General features: G+C 43.9%; 1 protein-coding gene and 1 long non-coding RNA gene across 4 annotated transcripts in view; one reads left to right on the top strand and one right to left on the bottom strand.

Moving 5' to 3' along the window:
• Positions 1-445: 445 nt before the first annotated feature.
• The window catches only part of sesn1 (sestrin 1), a 47,653-nt gene continuing 28,553 nt past the window's right edge, over positions 446-19,545 (bottom strand). Inside the window, exons 1-9 of one of the 2 annotated variants that reach the window (XM_020097597.2) lie at positions 5,346-5,608; positions 4,530-4,595; positions 4,241-4,441; positions 3,931-4,113; positions 3,388-3,624; positions 2,959-3,213; positions 2,684-2,874; positions 2,436-2,580; positions 446-2,321 (exon numbers count right to left, since the gene is read on the bottom strand). In XM_020097597.2, coding sequence (XP_019953156.1) covers positions 2,235-2,321; positions 2,436-2,580; positions 2,684-2,874; positions 2,959-3,213; positions 3,388-3,624; positions 3,931-4,113; positions 4,241-4,441; positions 4,530-4,595; positions 5,346-5,447 — 1,467 coding nt within the window. In that variant the 5' untranslated portion in view covers positions 5,448-5,608 and the 3' untranslated portion in view covers positions 446-2,234. Of the gene's footprint in view, positions 2,322-2,435; positions 2,581-2,683; positions 2,875-2,958; positions 3,214-3,387; positions 3,625-3,930; positions 4,114-4,240; positions 4,442-4,529; positions 4,596-5,345; positions 5,609-19,545 lie in introns of those variants that run through there. The other variant, XM_020097596.2, reaches the window with a different exon arrangement.
• LOC138405554 (uncharacterized) lies at positions 9,724-13,035 on the top strand. Of its 2 annotated transcripts, none has more exons than XR_011239317.1 (3): positions 9,724-9,835; positions 10,548-12,668; positions 12,709-13,035. It is a non-coding gene; the product is annotated as an uncharacterized lncRNA (long non-coding RNA). The 2 variants fall into 2 exon arrangements; XR_011239318.1 differs by having other exon boundaries at positions 10,514-12,668.

The raw sequence follows: 19,545 nt of genomic DNA, 5'->3' as shown, positions 1-19,545 counted from the left end.
AGGTAAAGAATTCCCCCTCAGCTCCATCTGAATGTTGGTCAAGAGCAAAAAAAGAAGCTTTTGACCACTCGAGTTTATGCAGTGAAATGAAATTCACATGAAAAGTCCCTGGACTGCCCTGATGACCAACTGAAACATCCCCCTGAGGTCAGCCTGCTTGTAATGACGTTAGCTTTGTTGAAATAAAGAATGTGAGACCGACACTCGCATCTATCAGTTAGTCATCTTTTGCATAAAAGCACTGAAATATGCTTCGTAATTACCACAAGTTACATAAAGTACTGTACTTGTGCAACTGAGTGGTGGAAGTGAGCCGATGGTGACAGTGATTGTGCTATGTGACACTTTGATTCCTGAATCGTGTAGGCCTCTCCACATCTAAAAACAATCTCTTTGATAAAGCAATGAAATTATTTGGGAGAAAACTACGAATGATACACAACAATTCGATATCATAGTTTTATTTTTTTTTATCCATCTTTTTCATATAGTTTCATATAAAAGTGTCAGTAACTGACATCAGTCAGAAGTCTGAAAAACCTCCACTTCCTCTCAAACCACTTCCAAATGTACCATTCCTTTTTTTTTTTTTTTTCATCTTCACCCTCCTCATCGAGATATCACTCATTCATTCATCTGTCTGATTCTCTCAACACAACCTCAGGAGAATGCAGTTCTTTACTGGTTTTAGTAAACAAAAACAAAACAGTAGAGGTTTTACACCTCTGTTCAAAATAAAAAAAAAGCTGCTTTTGCACTTGTTAGACTTCCCCAGCAGGGAAATAAGCACAGCTACAACCGCCTGCGTTCGACAGCTGATCGACCGCAGCCGGCCCTGTGTGGGCGAGCCGGCTCCCCGAGCAAAGAGAACGCGGCGGCCCGGAAAGAGTCTCTGCTCAACAAAGAGCACTTCTCATATGTTTTTTTTATAGAGAAAAAAACAGAAGAGGTATTTATTTACTGGTAAAATTCACAATCCAAAGCTTCAAAAGTGTTAGGGTGACCAGGCAGCTGGGATAAGCGGAAGACAGATAAGGTGTGGTTAGGGCAACCGGAAGCAAATCCCTCCTGGAAAACCTGGTTTCTAACTTTCTCTTTAAGATTTTTTTTTTCTTTTCCCCTTACCAGAAACATAAACATCATCATCAACAAATGACAAAACAGTTATCTCACAAAAACAGAGCTACAGCAGAAGCAAGAAGTCTTTCCTTCAAGATGCCTCGCTTTTTTTTTGACACATGAAATTCAAAGACGTACTTTTTTTTTCTCCGTTGTGTGCGAAACAAACACACACGCACGTGCACACACACACACATCATGAACACAGAAACTCATCCACACGTGTACAGTTAAACTCAAAAAGGGCTCAGTGTTCTTTGAGTTTCTCTCCACACTTCTCCAGGTTTCACACAATCCTTGGATTAGCTTAAATTGACATTTGAGATTTTGGGATGGGAGGGGGGGTGGAGGACAAGAGGAGGAAGGGGGTAATGCAGTAGATCTCGAATGGATAGGGGGTATAATGTGGTGGTGGGGGGGTTGGGTTATTTGGGGATCAATATGACCCCGCTGAATACAACATGGGAGCAGCAGCATCAGCACGTATGCACACTGTGCTGGATAGCTCAGGCACACGTAAAACGAAACACCGCCCAAAGTTAATGCTTCCATCTCCACTAACAGCAACCACATGGACAACATCCACATCTGCTAATACAAAATAAAAAGATACGTCCAGAAACTAAAACATTATAGTGACGACAGGTTCAAAGTGCAGACTCTGTGGCTGCACGGCATTCTGGGGATTTTCTACAGGAGACAGAAGAGATTGGCAACCAATGTGTTGCATCATGCTGGAATACTGAAAAGTTGTCATCCTGGATGCCTCCGGTGTCAGTGCTCCGGCCCGGCACAAACTCCCCAGCTGAGCAGGAGTTTGCCCCAGGCTGACCTCTCTTGGTCGCTTTTGGCACTGCAGGCAACACAAACGTGTTTGTGAATCCACTTGTAGTTTGAGATGACTTCTCTTCAGCAGTTTTTTTTCTTGCTTTCCATTTGTTCTGATCCTCTTCTGGTTCTCATCCATCCGACCAACAAGCACCGTAACAAGCCAGGACTCTCTTCCAGATTTTTAAACCCCCTCCCTCGCTTTGATTTTCCTTTTTCTTGGCGTGTCCCATAATGAGCAACAACAACGACAGTAAAAAGACAACGATAAAATTGCCATAAGCACTTCATGTCATGTAGCGGGTGATCGCTCTCAGAGCGTATAACAGTTCTGCTTGCATTCGTGCTTCCATAAGAAGCAAATTAACATGGACCTACAGGAGACAAAAAAAGAGAAGAGACAGAATTTAAATACTGAGCTATAGTTTATCATTTTAAAATGGCTGCAAATTAAAGACCAGGATGGAGGAGTGAAGACTTTATCTCACCTTCTCGGAGTGCTGAAACTGCCTCCAGAAACTCTCATACATTCGTTTGGTGGTCTTCTCAGGACTACACACCATGGTCTTGATATAGATCTTAAAGCTACGGTCCAGAAGCTGGTTTATTTCTCCATAATCATAGTCATCATACCTGAGGACCGCAGGAAACAATACTTAAAAAAAACAGTCACAACAGAGCAAATGGAGTATAAAAACTTCCAAATATGAGTTAAGTCACATATTTAGTGACTGACCTGATGCCAAACATGCAGTGGATGTAGTTCCAGATGGCCCTACGCAGCATACTGGTGTCCACGTCCTTGTGCGTTGCCATGGTGTTGTAGGTCAGGTTGTAGGCCATCTGGAACTTCTCGTCCAGCATCTGACCCACATCAGGATACAGTCGGTTGACCAGAGAGAAGCCATGATCCTCCCAGCTGTAATCCTGATGAGAGGAGACATAGGATGATTAGAACAGAACTACTTTAGTATTTAGTGCTAGTATTGTCACACTGGTATTGATCTATACCTGCACTCTGAACGTGGGCACGTGCTCCCCCTTCCTAGAGAAGTCCTTGTAGCCATAGCTGGGGTCCTCAAAGTGTCGAGAGATTTCCCTGGAGGGGACAGACTCCTCGTCCTCCGCTGTGACCACCAGCATACTCTCTGTCTTCTCCCTTTCGAAGCGGGTTGCCATCTCCTCCTGGCTGGCTTCCTCTTCGTCGCGGCACTCCTGCAGCTGCTTCATGCGCTCCATCAGCACCTCGACCTCGCCACACACCTCCTGCAGAAATGAACATCAACATCGACGGGTCAGAAAACGTCAATAACTTCTCACACAGGAAGTGTAATGCGGGCTGCAGTTATAACTTGCACACGAGTAAGAAAACCTTCACATGCTCTCACTTTTATCTCTCTAGCTCACAGCGCGCACACACAAAATCCCTTCCCCACTCACCTGGTTTCCAAGCAGATCTTCATGGTGATAAGCATGGCCGTTGCCATTGGCAATGTCACACACGCAATACTGGCTGAGGGAAGGAGGCCTGAAAGTGTGTCCACCGTCGCAGTGAATCTCGGGCATGATGCCACAGCCGAATGTAAACGAGGCGAGGGAGTGGTAGTGTGTGAGGAGGACCACGGCGTGGATGAGCTCTGCAAGGGACCAGCTGTGTTCCTCAGCCTTCAGAAGGCGCTGAGAAAAAGAAAAGGAAAAACTTGTGAGCAATGCTAACCGGAGCCAAACGGTGACTTCAATATCGCCGACCTTTTCAGAAGTGGAAAAATATGTTTTCACCCTTCAAATGCAATTTATTGTCTCTTCATTTTCCTGCCTCACCCCTTATTCCCCTCAGATCCATCCATTCCCCACTCCGTCACTACACATCTACTGCTGCACTCATATGAGCTGCAGCTATACACTAGCCGTCTATGATCTCAGCCTGTTACATATGTTTTTTCACATCCACATCCTCTCTCGAGAACATGCCCGTTCTCTCACCTCGATGTGTTCCTTTGTGAGAAGCCAGGGTCGGTGGGCCAGGATTTTGTTGAGCTCCCCGAGCTGCTGCAGCTTCTGCGGCGCCTCGTCCAGGCCGTTCAGCCACTTCACATCTCCCCCGACCTGGAGGAAGTCACTCACATGCAGGTTGACCAAATAGGAACACTGGTGTCTAGCTGCCGCCTGCAGGATTAAAGAAAAAAAGAGTTGACGATGAGGCGTGTAAGTACTTGGCATAAAAAAGCAGGCTTGTTGCTCATGAGAATCCACAGAGGAGGGCTGTGGACGTAGAGGAGGGCTGTGGACGTACCATGATGCCGATGTAGTGTCGGTAGTGCAAAGATAGGGGACCGTCCATCTGCAGCAGGTAGTGCTGCGTCCGGAGGAAACTCTCCAGGTACTGTGGGTGGAAGCCCATCACCAGAGAAATATTTTCCAGGCGACCGAGGGCTGCGAATGCATTCTCGAATATCAACTGTGTTCTGGTATCCACTTTACTGACTTGGAGAATCTAACAAAAGAAATATAAATATATCAAATAACAAAATAATAATAATCTTCGGTTAATGAGCTGTAAATGTTTAGCAGGACGAGCGTACCTCTTTTTCAGGGATAAATCTGCTTGGTCCGTTTCCTAAGGGTCTTGGGATCCTTACTCCCAAGTCCTGCAAGACAAGTAAAGAAGAAAAAAATGCACTTTAAATAAAAAGCAGAGGAACGGCTTCTGTGAACATATCATTTCTACTTCTTTTTTTTCGGACACCTGACAAATTTGTTTGTTTCTGCTTGGAGTTGAATCGTGGAACATTGTCCTCGCGTCCTACGCGCAGTGAACGCACCAGTCAACACATTAAAGGGGAATTAAACTGTGATGTTTCATTATTGTTGAAAGATCCAAACACGCGAAGTGACAGTTTCTCCTCATGGAGAATTAACGCAGGACAGGAGCGTTTAACGCAGCCTCGATCATGTCCTGTAACTTTCCGCTGCTTGTCGAGACATGTCTTCTAGCGGACACTGTCCCGCAGCGCAGCACAGCGCACGATGAATCGGATGAATGAATGACCGGGACGTGCTTGTTTTTCGGACGTGACACTGGCTTGAAATCATCCATTTGCATGCGACACTTGGTGAAATGCGTTTTTAAAAGCATACCCAGTGAACTGATTAAAAAGCAGAAAGGATTTCATGCTCTTTCAGCACAAACTCTGCGTGCGTCGTAAACAAGCCTGGACAAAAGACTGCACTGCAGCCAGTTTGTTTCAAAGGCGACAAAAAAAACACGTCCTGTGAAAACATCAAAGGACTGACACATTTTCAAAAAGCCAGAAACACAGTGGAGCTGAAAATGACGCATTTGAATAGAAATACGGTTATTCTGCTTCTCTTCCTCGGACTCCTTTCTTTTCTCTTACCTTCTTGCTGAGCCGTTCACAATGGGAACATATCTTTAACAAGCCTGTCACCGCAAAACAATTATTTTCCACGTTTTCTGCTGGTGCCACTGCGTGCCTCATCTCGTGACCTTTCCGTTAAAGGTGAGATTTCTTTGTAAAAACCGTCCCTGGATGTCTCCTTCCTCCTCTCTTTGTTCCTTCAGGCACTGGCTAAAGTGCTCAGTAGTCAGCTGTTGCAGCCCTACAGCAGAATACCATCCTCCCTCGCGCATACATTCGGTAAATAAGTCGAGGCTCGTGTGATTGACGCAGGCCGCAGCCAATGGGATGGCGAAAACAGCTTCCGAGCGGCCAATGGCGGCGCACGGGGTGCACGTGGGGGCGGGGCACGAGCTTGAGGAGAGAGGGGGGTCCAAAACGTGAGCAGAGAGAACAATCACCCCCTCTAAGAAAACATCATCACTTCTCTCTCCTTCTTTTGTCCCCCCCGCTGCCATTGATCATGATCCCAGTTCACTGTCGTGCACGGCTCTCTGTGTGCAAATATGAAGGCAGCTATCAGCTGGAGGTGATTGCTGCTTTACTCTGAGATCCAATCACTCGAATCAATAATGAAATCAATCATGGTGATGGGGAGAAAACATGCAGGGGTGCTGGAAATACTTTTCTGCAATACTCCCAAATCTCTCCATATCTCCATATCTGTTGTGTTTGTGTGTTCAGTGGTAAAAACAACAACAACCTGAAGTCAGCTCCTGTATGCACCAGCAAGCCACCCCCCCTAAACTGAGCTCCTCTCCTCAGTGAGCTGCAGGAGAAGGTGGCGGTCTGCCGTGCACAGATCGGCATCAGCACACTGCTCGAGATGGATAGCTGCAGGACCTGCTGCAACAACAACAGCCCTTCAGTTAGTGGTTTTGCACCAGCAGCCTATCAGACCACAGATAATGCCATTCCCCCACCAATCAGCCGGGGCTGGAGGGAGTGCTTTAAAAGCCAAGAGGAAGCAGAGATAAGGAAGGCAGCTCTTATGGCTTTGTTTGTCCCAGCCTGACAATAACACGTTCACTGAAACTGCATAAAAAGGTTTATCACACCGCTGTGGTTAGAATCAATAATTACTCAGAATTATATCAGATGGGATTTGCTAACATACAACATGCTCCTAATTTTATATCACTTCATAATGTCCACCGTATTTCCTTCATGCATATCTGCTGGGGAAGGTTTTATTTGTTCCAGAAATGGTTCACTTGTCTTTGAAATTCCTGGTAAACAACAGATATAGAAGATATATTTTCATGAAAAAGTGCATGTGAGTCAAGTGTTGTTTCCACTGTGGACTGACAGAAACCACACAACAAAAGCATCCGCATATTGGCCAGTGTGTGCAAACATGTACGTCTGTGCATCACGTTCCTGTGTGAGATTTCAAAATAACATGTTTCACAAGCAAAGATTCCACAAACACTCAATTTACATCAAGAAAACAACATGACAGCTTTGATTTAAATGCACTAGTTTAAGTTCATCCTAACTGCAACAAGTCCAATGATGGAATTCTCCATAAAAACAAAAACCAGACAGACAAGTTTCAGTAATTTTGTAATAACGAGTTCAAGAGGAAGCCAAGGAAAAGGCAAGTCTGCCCCTGTGCGCTCTGATCAAGAATCTGTACCCAGCCAGTTCAGGAACCGACTGCAAGGCCTCAGCAGCAACAGCTGATAGCACAGTATTCAGCAGGTTCATTGTGTTGACACCCCCCGACCACCATCACCCCCCTGTACAGCAGACCCTCTCCTGATGCCACAGGGTGGGGTGCGGGGCAGCAGTAAACATGTTCCCAGGGCTGGAGTCAGCACTCCCAGGGCTGCCAGGAGCCCCATGGCTCAGCAAAGCTGCAGAAGAGGCTGGTCAGCGTTCAGGCTTACGACACACCAAAAACCTTTTCACATAAAAGCGCTTAGGCTCGGGGGTCCGGCCTCGCGGACAGGGCCAAACACTATTGTGAAGAGTGCACGCACTGACGACTCTGTGGGGATTTACTGTACTCACATCAGGGGTGTCTGTGTGTGCGTGTCTATGTGTTCCTTCACAGATTCACTGGGAACTGAGATTTCACACCTCCAGTTCTTTTTCTATGGTCCAGTTCAGTTAATAAGTTACAATTATTGCAGTTGATTTATTAACAAAAAAGAACTTATAAACAAGTCACATCAAAACTTCAGTAACTTGCACACTGCAGAGATTAAAACAATTAGAAAAGGTTAAAGACTGAGGAAATGAACATAATTGTGTGCACCAGAAACATGTTCTTTCTGCTGCTTGTTGTGATAACCATCTTGTGACACCTCAGCTGTATCTAACAGGAGTCCCGAGCCACAGGTTGGAAACTGCTGTTCTCTGGTGTCTTCTGAAGCTCGTTCAGAACATGGTGTGACATGAAGAAAAACCACAGCGCAGGTGTCTCAGGGGTGTCTGAGGACCCACATCTTCAGGCGTCTCAGTTCTGTGATGCTAGTAACAGTGAGTTAGAACACCGTTTTTCTTAAATGACCAAATATGGAAAATCATCCAAAGGAAATTAACCACACTAAAAAATATTGTTTGGAACATTTGAATGAATGAATTTACAAGACGACACAGTGTCAACACAGCAACTCATTAACAGTCCGAGGGGCTCAACCAGTGACCTTTTAGATGTTGGCCACTTACCCACCATGGCGGCACGGAGGTGTGAGTGTGCACTGTACGTGTGTGTGTGTGTGTGTGTGTGTGTGTGTGTGTGTGTGTGTGTGTGTGTGTAATGGGCGTTTGGAGCACAGGGGTTAGGACAACACTGGGAAGATAAGTTATGACAAAGGGAAACAACAGGAATCATCTCAGATTTGTTTTAAGAGTGTGAACATCATCAGATAGTAATCTGCTGGAGGAAAGGCCTGAACAATGGACACTTTCCCACTAGATTTACAGTAATGCTCATAGAAAAATTCCTGGTGAGAGAAATAGCCAGGAAAGATTAAAAGTGCTGTACTCTATATTCTTTTATGGTCTTAAAAACCTTCTTTGCACGAAACAAATATTCTATATTTACAATGAAGCTAAATCAGTACAAACAGGCTGACTTAAAGCAAAGGGGGTTTAAAAAATTGGGTAGTTGGAAGAGTAGTAGTCATAGTATTACTATGAGTATTAGTAGTAGTAGTAGTGAGACTTACTCATAAGAAATGAAAGCCACACATTTCAGTACAGTTAAAAACTCCTGGAGGTTTCATATGCTCTGATACTAAAGATGCTCTGATACCAATATAAGTATCATAAATACCTTTGTACTCGAATATGGAAAAGTCCTGGTGTTGGAATCTGTATCAGGAAGGGAAAAATAGTATTTAACCAGTGTCTTAGTGTGGCTAACAGAAGCAAACTTAATTTCTTCCAATCAGGTCACTGACTTTATGACTCTTCTCTCTTTTTCACATTTGCTATTATGCCAATTGCTTCTTGTGGTCACAGAAGCTTCTGTCTACATTTACATCTACATTTTCATACATGAACCAGTGACCACAGAAATGTGTTTGCATATGGCAGCATGATTATGTAGACGCATCACGAAAGAGGAAGCAGGAGAAATTATAGAAGTAGAGTGTATGTGTATATTTTTATGAAAAGCTAAACGATAGATGGCAGAGGAGTCGATAATGTCGGCAGGTTCGACAGGTTTTTATGGTTTTTACAGCCACTGTTCAGACTTTGTTGAGAGTTGAGTGTTTCATACGATCACTTTGAATTAAAGAGCAAATCCTGCCACAGAGACAAAACAGCGACTTTGCCCTGAGGAATTTAAGAGTCAGTGAAGTACACCAGTAAACAGACACTGTGTTTGCAAGAGTTGTCATGTTGTTGTAGAGTTATGAGGACATAAATTACACTACTGCACAATGTGGTGTGAAGACGATACTGAACAACAAACTACTAGTAGTTTACTCAAGATCTGTTCACTGTCAAAAATCTCTCATCTTTTTTTTTTTTTTTAATAAGAAAACAAGTATGAGAGCTACTTTCTCAAATGCCCACAAAAGCAGTTTTTTGTTTTATGGGTGTGGAGCTGCATTAAAAACTCCAAACTAATAAAAAGGATGATAAAAGTTAATAAGATTAAAAAAAAGCAGAGAGGAAGACATGGCAGGCATGTGGGCTCTGCACATATGTTTCCCAGCGCTGCGGCTGCTGTGTTTTTTTCATGCAAGACACGAGAGAACCGCAAAGAGTGTGGGGATGTTCAACAAGTGGCACAAGTCCACCAGACCAGTTCAAACCTGACCTATCAGAGCACAGAGGAGAGGAAGCAGAAAACTCTCCAGCACTGACATAAGCCTAGCAACAGGCTTCCTCCAATCACTGGGCAGAACAACAGTTTGAGGAACCAATCTTCTCTGCTTGCTCTCTCTGCCTCTCTTGTTTCTCTCTCGAACAAAAAAAAGGATAACAAGAAAAAAAGTTCTTCCGAGGTATGAAGTTCACCGAACGACCTGGTTAGGTCTGTTTTATAGAAAGTTGTTTAGTTTGACCTGTTATTTCTTTTGTCTGTTTAATTTTCTGCTACAAAAAAAGTGTCAAAACAAATGTCTCCTAACTTCACATGTTTCAGCTCAGCTCAGCTCAGGTTCACAGCAGCTGCTCATGTCTGAGAAAAACAACTGCACAACTTTCTCCATGTAAACTTGTCACTTTGAAAGATGTCAGAACGGATTCCAAAGATTGAATCAGCTCAGTTAAATGCTACAGAGCTGCAGAAAGGAGTTCGGTGTTAAACTGGTGCACAGTGGAAGAGTGAAAAGTGCAGACTCAGAGGGTATCCCCCACCCGACTCTTCAAACACAGCTCTGGGTTAGAGTCTGTTCATCTATCACAGAGCATTTAACTGAGCCGAGCGGAGGGTTAACCCTTGCCTGTCCTCAGGCAACAAGCTGCAGGCTTTTCTCACATCTAACAGAGCTGTTACCATCTTCTAAACCTGCTGCTAAGTTGTCAGAATCTGTTGATAATGAACATGAGGCTTGATATGGGGTAATTTTTAACATCATTTTCACACAATGTAAAGACTAAAGTTGGTTTAGTGTGGGAATCCACGAGATGAGAATTGCCTTTGAGCGACTTTTGGCCCCTTTGCTTCTCCTTTTCTCCAGTCGCCTCCTCTGTGATCTCTGTGTATTCTGGCAGGCTATCAGAGTGGAGTGGTCTCGCCAAGCGCCGGCTTTCCTGAGCATAGAGGCGTGCCCCCCCAGACCATCGGGTCCTGGACCAGCGCACACCAACACTGGGAGGAAGCAGCGTTCCCTTGGATTCCATGAAATGCAGAGGAACTGTGGAGACCTCCGGGAGCACACGGAAAAGAGAAGAAACAAAACTACCAATCGAGGGGCAAAGAGGGATCTGGGACAAAAGATAAACTCTTTTATGACTTCATACTGCCAGGAGTAAACACGCATATATGCACAATTCCCTAAAAAATCTATATGTGGATGACAATCCAGGGGGGAAAGGCGTTAGCCTGCAAACCCTGTGAGCACGTGAGGAAGAGTGAGTTCCCGGGGATGTTATTCTAACAGGGAGAGGGCAGCTGTCACAATACAACAGGCTCCGAGAGAAAAAATCCCATAGAAAAACAGAAAATGCCAAACCCTCCTCTGCTATCTTTAGCCCGATGTGACACAGCCACCCCAAATCGATGAAAAACTCTCCAATTAGCTTTGCCTCTCGTCTTTTCCTTCTCCACAGCCTCTCTATTTCTATAATAACAATCTCAGCTGTGCTTTGACTCCCACCTCATTGTAGAGTTTACCGATGGGAAACACAGGAGACAGCGCTGGGGGGCGAGTCCAGAGGTGATGCCAAAAGTTCAAATGACAAAACTCTGGGTCTTGCGAAATGCTGCAGCGAATGTTTCAGATACTGGTGCAATCGGGGGCATCTCTACTAATCATGTTACCTAGAAACATGGGCCCTGACGAAGCCGACCTTATATCAGCAATAAGAGGCTAAAGGCCCCAAAGAAAACAGCTCCTCTGGTCCGATGCTGCTGCGCACCTCCTGGCATGCACAGCTGTTTCTCTCTCTCTCACAAGACCTCTGCTTCTGCTGACTGAGCAAAAAAATGCCTCATGTCACTGGGAAACTGGCCAGAAAGTTTTTTTTTTTTTTTTAAATCACCATGTTTCTTAAACTATGTAAATGCTGCATGTGTTTCTGTGGGGATACAGAAAGACGACAAATCCCTCTCAGAACGTTTATTACAGCAGCTCACAGCAGACGACTCTCCTGGTAATCAAAGTGTGCCTTTAAATCAAAGGTAATAAACACTTAATGAACCTTCGGGCCGAACAAACAGTCATTTCCGCGGAGCTGCTCGCAGAGAACAAGAGTCAATAAACTTTTTATGTAACAGAACAAGAAGCGTCGACAGTTCTGAGAGCTGTGATCCAGTGTAAGGCACAGCAGCTCAGACAGCAGACAAAAACAGACGCTGATAGTCTGATGTAACACATCACAGTGGCTTTGGCAAAGATTAGAAATGATTCCATTAATCTGTACTTCTTTCTTTGACTGCGATGCCGGTTTCACTTCTGCCCTTCTCCATTTCCACTATCTATTCTTTGAATTTGTAACCTTCACCAGGATGTATTTTGATTGCAAAGTTGAAGAGGGGATGTGATACAGCTGTACTTTAAGGGGGGGGGGAAGTGATAGGGCCTAATCATTGCCCACAGAAGCATTTTGGCCGTGTCCTATTACTTCATTAATAGGCAATGAACCCCCTGCACTGAATGGCAGAACAAAATGGCAGGCAGAGCCTCATTGGGGTGCAACGTCACGGCGACTGCGCCATTAATGTTTAATCGCTTATGAAATGTCGGTTTGATTAGGTAGAAACTCGATCACTCTGGTCTCCGTCTTCTAAGCAAATTGTCACTTAAAGCTTCCACTGCCAATGCTGAAGTTAAAATAAAATTCAGGATTGGATAAGGGGACTGAGTCCATTTTCTGTGTTAAAGGTCCAGTGTGTAAGATTCAGGTGAAAGGGAACTATTGGCAGAAATTTGATGTAGAATAATCCTCATGATGTTTTCACTAGTTCGTTTCAACTAAATTGTATGAATTGTAGTTTTCTTCAGCCCAGAAAAGACCCTTTATATTCAAATAGTTTATATTTACATCGAGGGGACCCTCTCTACGGAGGCCGCCATGTTTTTTACATTAGTGGACAAACTAAACACCTTTTGAGTTTTTAGAACAACTGAAGCTACCACAGCTTCTTTTTCATGTTTAGAGGGGGAGGGTGAGGTGAGGGATGTTCAGCTGCAGCATGCAATTTCAACATTAGATATGACAAACTTCTACACACTGTACCTTTAACGATAAAAATGTACTTTAAAAAAAAAAAATTACATTGAGGGCGTTTTCACATCTGAAAGAACGAACCGAAGGGGGAAGTCTTTTTTTTAACATTGTTGTACATTTGATCCAGTTAGTTTTGGTGTCAAATCGCAATTTAGGGAGCAGACTAAAGAATTTGGTATGACATACGTACGTCCTCATGACATATTTGACATCGATAAGTTTGAAAATGAGTGTGTGTCTGATGTTGGCATGTTGTTGTTTTGACAGAGTCTTTTTGTTTGAATGGAGAAAATAAATGAACGTTATCTCAACTTCTTGCAATTGGTTCAAAAGTCCGAAACTAAACTGAAAAAGTCTGAAGGTCTTGAGCAAAACATGTTGGTGTGACAGCATCCTAATTTATGACTAACAATCCACTAAGCCCTGTTCCCCTTAGTTACTGTAGGTTTTCTGTTGCTGCATGGCACATACATATACACATCACAGTGATAAGCTCCTGATTTAACACTCAAACTTCAACAGCTGTATTCTTTGTATATTCAAACAGTATTCACCACCGATGTGTGCTTGACTGGGGTTGTTAACTTTAGCATTAACATTTTTTAGATGCCCCATTTAGTTCTCCTTGCAACACAAGTTCAAGTTCAAACAATGTTGCACAATGAAGTACAGAAAATATACACAGCCACACCAGCACGGTCAATGTGTGCAAACACAACATACACATAACTCATAATACACGTGCTTATTGAGACTATACCCAGCAAGTTCCTCAAATATGAAAACACAAGCACATGACGAGATCATGAGTTTGAACTGTCTAAAACAATAGTGAAAAAGTGCAGAAACTGCTTACCTCGGCACATTAGCTTCCGTAAACAATGCATGTTGGGTCATTCATGTAGCTCACAGTGAATTTAAGTCACATTAAGATAGAATAATTATGTAATATCTGTCTAATATCTAACTACCAACTACTACATGGATATTTTGGAATCATGCTTACATGCTGCATGAACTAAAGCTGCAGGATGAGAAACAAAGTTAATTCTAATTTAAAAAACACATTCTCATAAGAAGATACATGTGTGCTTTGGTGTTATTTATTTGAACAAGTGAAGGTTAAACTGTATAAAACCCCATTTTAAAATGTACCTGGTTAATATGTATGGTTTGAGTGCTGTGCTGTGTGAGTGTGACTTTTACAAATTCTCCATGGACCTCATAACCCTGAGCAAAGTGTGCCTGCTGTGTGTGTGTGTGCGCGTTTTGTGTGTGGTCATCTGTCTACTGCCACAGGTAGTGTTGGACATATTTGCTCTGTGGTTAATCAATTACAAGCCTGTGGGACCGAGAAGAAAAGAACAAACCGACGGCAGAATATCTTTTATATCATTCCCCCTTGGACTCCAGGCTGATTTAAATATCTCGCCAACTTTCAAGTGTCAGATATGATCCAGAGATAAGACGGCTTCTGTCCGGTGGAGTGTAAAGTTATCATTATATCAAACGTTCACCCTTTCGTCAACTAATGCAACAAGGAAATGCTTTGAAACCAGGAAGCAATACCTTTCTGATTATTTTGATATCAACCGTCCATACTTATTTGTTCAAGTGTTCAAAACAAGTTCTTCTACCACCTGTTGCATGCTTGGGGCTGATGTGTAATAAGTGCACTTGGCAGACACCAGGGTATTAAAACATTCAGGAGGTCTGACAGCATTTTAAATGGTGACATGCTTGATAAAAATGTATGGATCTATTAAGCTGATAGTGTGTGGTTCAGTTAACACAGCTAAACTGACACTGTGGCATGAGAAAAATTACAAGTATCCACATTACTCTGGACTGAAGAAGAAAAAGGACAGGAATCCATGTATGTGGAGAGAAGTACAGTGATAACAACTGTTGAGTTGTTATCACTATACTAAAGAGAAATGTCCAAGTTGAGTGTGGAGCTTTATTTTCATACTTTTTATATTAAAGAAAGTTTATCTAAATGAAAAGTCTTACCTTAATACTCACGAGCAAAACTCTTATCGACTAAGACTGTGGCCGAAAGTATGAAGTGACTCATCAGTGATTATGTCACACATAATGGATGCTGGGGTTAAAGAGGGCATCAACATTGAATGAAAAGAGAGGGGGGGTGGAAAGAGTGATGAGAGAAGAGTAAAGCAGGTAAGAGGACAGAGAGAGGGGATTATTTGACCAGTGCGAAGAGAAAGCACCTCGTACCTTATCATGGATAAGTAAACACGGCACACCGTCTGGAGTGACATCATTGTCCCAGAGAATCAATAACCAGCCACTTCCTGCTCAGCGGGAAAAATCGATGACTCTGTACACTAGATAACCTCTTTGTGCCCACTCACCTGAGGACACACACATGCTGTAATGCAGAGCATGTACACGGGGAGCACTAACAGAAACAAACACACGGTCACAGTTTTCATCGAGGGGAACAGCTTTGGTGCAGAGTCAGCCCATTATGGGATTAGCAGCAGCCGCAGCGCAGTGTAGGCCTGCTGTTGAAGTCTAAAGGGGATAATGGTGTTGCTAAATCAGATTTCCATCAGGTTTCCTCACACACACACACACACACACACACACACACACACACACACACACACACACACACACACACACACACACACACACACACACACCTAAAAACCCAAAGCAGGCATGGCTCAGACAAAGTCCGCAAATCTCTCGGATGCCCCAGCTTTCCTCAGGAGCATTTGTCAACCTCTATTTCCTCTGCCCGTTTCTGGCTCAATCAACATATCATTACGCATTAACAGTTCAGGATTAAAGGCTAATAAAGATGAATAATTGGAGTCCAACAAATTTTTTTTCAACCACACAAGGATTTTGGCATCACTCGAGGAGCTCCTCATAAATGTTGTCACCCATAAACAAGTGTCATGTGGTCTGTGCTTTGAGGCTTATGACAAAACTGTAACTGGATATGCTTGCAAGATTTTTTCGGCTGGGAAAAAAAAAAAGCATCGCCCTCGGCTCATTTTTCTTTCTAAATATCTGGGGGGAAAAGTTCAGCGCCATGAGCATGGCTCTCGGATTGCCGCTGCTGCTGCTGCTGCTGCCCTGCAAGGGCGAGCAGCGGAAGAGCAGGCAGCAAACGGACAGGACTGGATGAGGGATAATGAGTAACTGAGCTCAATGCAATCCCCCATTACCTGCATGTGTGTGTGTGTGTGTGTGTGTGAGAGAGAGAGAGAGAGAGAGAGAGTTAGAGGGGCAGTGCGTGCAACAGGAAGGAGAGGGAATAAGAGACTAAAATGGAAACAGAGGGTGAGAAAATATCAAACAAAACTCACGTTTGTGTTTCAAATCACACAAAACAAATACAGCCGGAGAGAAAAGTGCGAACAGAAAGAGACTCAAGCACAGCGTGTTAACCTCCTGAGGTGAACATGATAAAGATGCATTTGCTGAGTGGGTGTATTTTTCTCCGACTGGGTTTCATTACAGCCTTGTGTATTTATCTTGTTGAGAACAAATTATGGTTAGCCACAGAACATTTGAAAGTATTGGGGGGGTTTTTGGAGCGAGGGGGTACAAAGACAAATTTGAATAGTGAATGTGACAACCTCCTCTGGTCTGCGCAGTGTGCGCTCACCTGGGGCACCGTCTGTCTGTCTGTCTGTCTGTTCACGTCCTGCTGAGACTCCAAATGCTGTGTTAGAACATCTCTGCAAAGATTGTGTTGTGGGTAAAGACGGTTAACAATCAGTCACTCAGGAGGACTGTGTGCTTGTTGATATCTGCTAATGAATTAAACCCTTTAGTGAACTTAACTGTAAATGAATGTCAGTGTTGTTGCTATCAATCCATGACTGTAGCTTGAATCATTGTTAGAATGGCAAAAAAAAGGTTTCAATACTCAGAATTGTGAGGTTTTTACTCGAGCAGGGCAACACTGAAGTACGTGTATCTGCATACAAAGCCAGATTGGAGAAATGCCAAAATGTAGCCTGGCCTTAACACATCTATAAAAAGTAGTGGTTTTTGTGTTTTGAAAAATGTTTTGGAAAATGTTTTGCATTTTGGAAAATTGAAACAGCTTTGAATATAGACTGACGGGTCCAGACTTCAATCATTTTGTGACTATCCAGGCTACCTAAGGGTTTTTTTCCATTTAGACCTGTCCTCACCTTCGACACACTAGTTTCCCAACCTGTGCACGATGACTGTTTGATCCATAACAATAGTGTGCATGGACATCTGTGTCTGTGTGTGTGCGATCATGTCTGGAGAGGAAATCTATTCTCTTGATGCACCGGAGCAAAGTTTTGGACTGTTGCCTGTAAATCTCTGACCCTCCACTAACCTGCCTGTAAGGCAGAGTCTGCACATACAAACACACAGACACACACACACACACACACACACACACACACACAGACACACACACACACAGACACACACACAGACACAGACACACACACACACACACACACACACACACACACACACACACACACACACACACACACACACACACACACACACACAGAGAGAGCACCATCCTAGTGAGGCTATATGTTCTCAACATGACTCCCACAGGAAAGCTTCACACAATACTTGGCTCTCCTTGAGGCAGACCAACAAACATGAACACAGGCACACAAAGATGGATTTGCTGTATAAAGGCAATGAAGCACGCACACGCACACACACACGCACACGCACACACACACACACACACACACACACACACACACACACTTGAGAGTCTCAAGCAGACAATGGACAGTGGAACTGTGCCATAAGAGAAGGCTGTTGTCCAGTCACTGGGCAACTGGGGCAGCAGATGGTCATCTTCTCTTCCACTAACACCAGTCGGAGGGAGGGGAGCGGAGGAGGGGGATGCGGGGAATGAGGGGTGAGGCTCAGCAGATTGGCCTCGACCTCCGAATGAATGCCTTTCGCCAAGTACATGGGAATGACTCAGCCATAACCCATAAAGCAAATGAGCTGGACACTGATTATCTGCGAGTCTGCACGGAGTTGCGGCGCAGAAATGGAAAGTTTACAAGACCAAGATGTACCGAGCAAAACTCAGCGTTTGCCCAAGAGAGGGTTATTATTACTGCTCTCAGTCGTGTTTGAAATGGGCTCAGAGAGTCAACCAGACAAACACGGGTAAACCACCAACACGGCAGAGGCAGAGAGAAAGCTTTGACAAACCAAAAAGCAAAGTGGGGGAAAGGTCAATTCTAACTCGGCAAAGAAAAGAAGGAAAGAGCAGGAAAACAGGATTTCATTTCCTGTTGACCAGTTGTTGCCTCTCAGCGTGAGAGTTTTGATTGGAGGGCTAGAATCTGTGTCTGTATGCAGAAGCATGTGTGCACAAGAGAAAGAGAGAGAGAAAGGAGGAACAGCTTCTACCCATATGTCAGCCCTTTAAAGAAGTGTTTATATTCTTTTCTCATCTCAGCCCGTGTTAATGGAGGAATCCTGCATATCCCCCCCTTTTCATTTTCTGAAGCTTGTCAGGAGGCATGTTTTTTTTGTCATCTTACCTAAATAAAGTATTTATTGGAAGGTTGGCAGATGCAAGAGAGACATGTGAGCCATTCGTCCTCTTGCATAAAAAGATGTAAAGCGCAGAAAACAACTCTGCGTATGAATGGAGCCTCTGTGAGAGCGCCTCCTTAAAGAAAACATGTTTGTTCGAGAGAGTTACATCACAGTGGAGGTATGAGAGAGGGAAGAGGTGTGCAGAAGGGGAGAGGTCAATGAAAAGCAAGAGGGGTGGTGTAGAGAGAGAGAAAGTGACAGAGCAAACAGGGGAAAAGTGGGACAGGTAGAACATGGAAAGAGACGCAGAAAAAGGTGAGCAGTGGTGGAGTAAGTGGGTCATTATATGTGGATGATACATCGTACACGCATGGATTAGAAACACAATCTTGTTTTTTTCCACCAAAGAAAAGTCCAAACATCCGGATGGTTTTATTGGCTTTCCAGTCGAGCTGTTTACTTCTGTCAGTCTGTCAATCAATACCCTCCATTCATCTTTTCCACCCGCCTTGTCCCTCTTCTTCTTCTCCTTTGTTAATTTGCTTCTCTGGGGTCTTTCATCAGTGCCTCGCAGCAATGCTCCCTTAGGGCTGTTTTTCTTTAGGGGGACAGTTAAGAAGAATGTATATGGGTCACTCCTCCGTCCACACTTACTCAACCAGATGGGAGTTGAGGAGTTACATTGGAGGGTGTCGAATGTGTCAATACTCATTACGTAACTGTGCCTCTGATAGTTTGTTAGTCACAAAACAAGTCACACAAATATTTTTGATTTCTCCAAGGTGCCTGGGAAAAAAACTAAAACTTTTTGTCTCTCCAGAAAGATCTTTCTAAGAACGTGCTTGTGAATTCCTGAAAAGCCAGAGGCCCATCTGCATGTCAGAACTCAACTATTTCTGCAGTTCTGAAAAACAACATCGGGTGCCAAATGCTTGCGTTTCACTGCGACACTGTAGGGAGTTGTAGAAAATACTGTAAGCCACATCCCGTCTTTCCACATTTCCCCCCTCCCTTCATCCCCTGCTCTCTCAGTATCCCCCCTGTCACCCCTCCTATGGTTACTCCCTTCGCAGAAATACAGCTATGAATAACATGTATTCAGATTGCGAGAGCGGAGCAACAGAGGGCTGGGGGTAATAAAAAGAGAAGGAGAGATGGGATGTTTGTAAAGGGGAAGAGAGAGAGAGAGAGAGAGAGAGAGAGAGAGAGAGAGAGGGAGGGAGGGGGGTTAACCTATATAGTAAGCCATGTTTCTTTCCCTTTGGGCTCC

Source organism: Paralichthys olivaceus, chromosome 19 (genome assembly GCF_024713975.1).
Source record: "Paralichthys olivaceus isolate ysfri-2021 chromosome 19, ASM2471397v2, whole genome shotgun sequence".
Taxonomy (NCBI): Eukaryota; Metazoa; Chordata; class Actinopteri; order Pleuronectiformes; family Paralichthyidae; genus Paralichthys; species Paralichthys olivaceus.
Note: the sequence above shows the minus strand (reverse complement) of the source record. Positions and strands in the feature narration are given on the sequence as shown.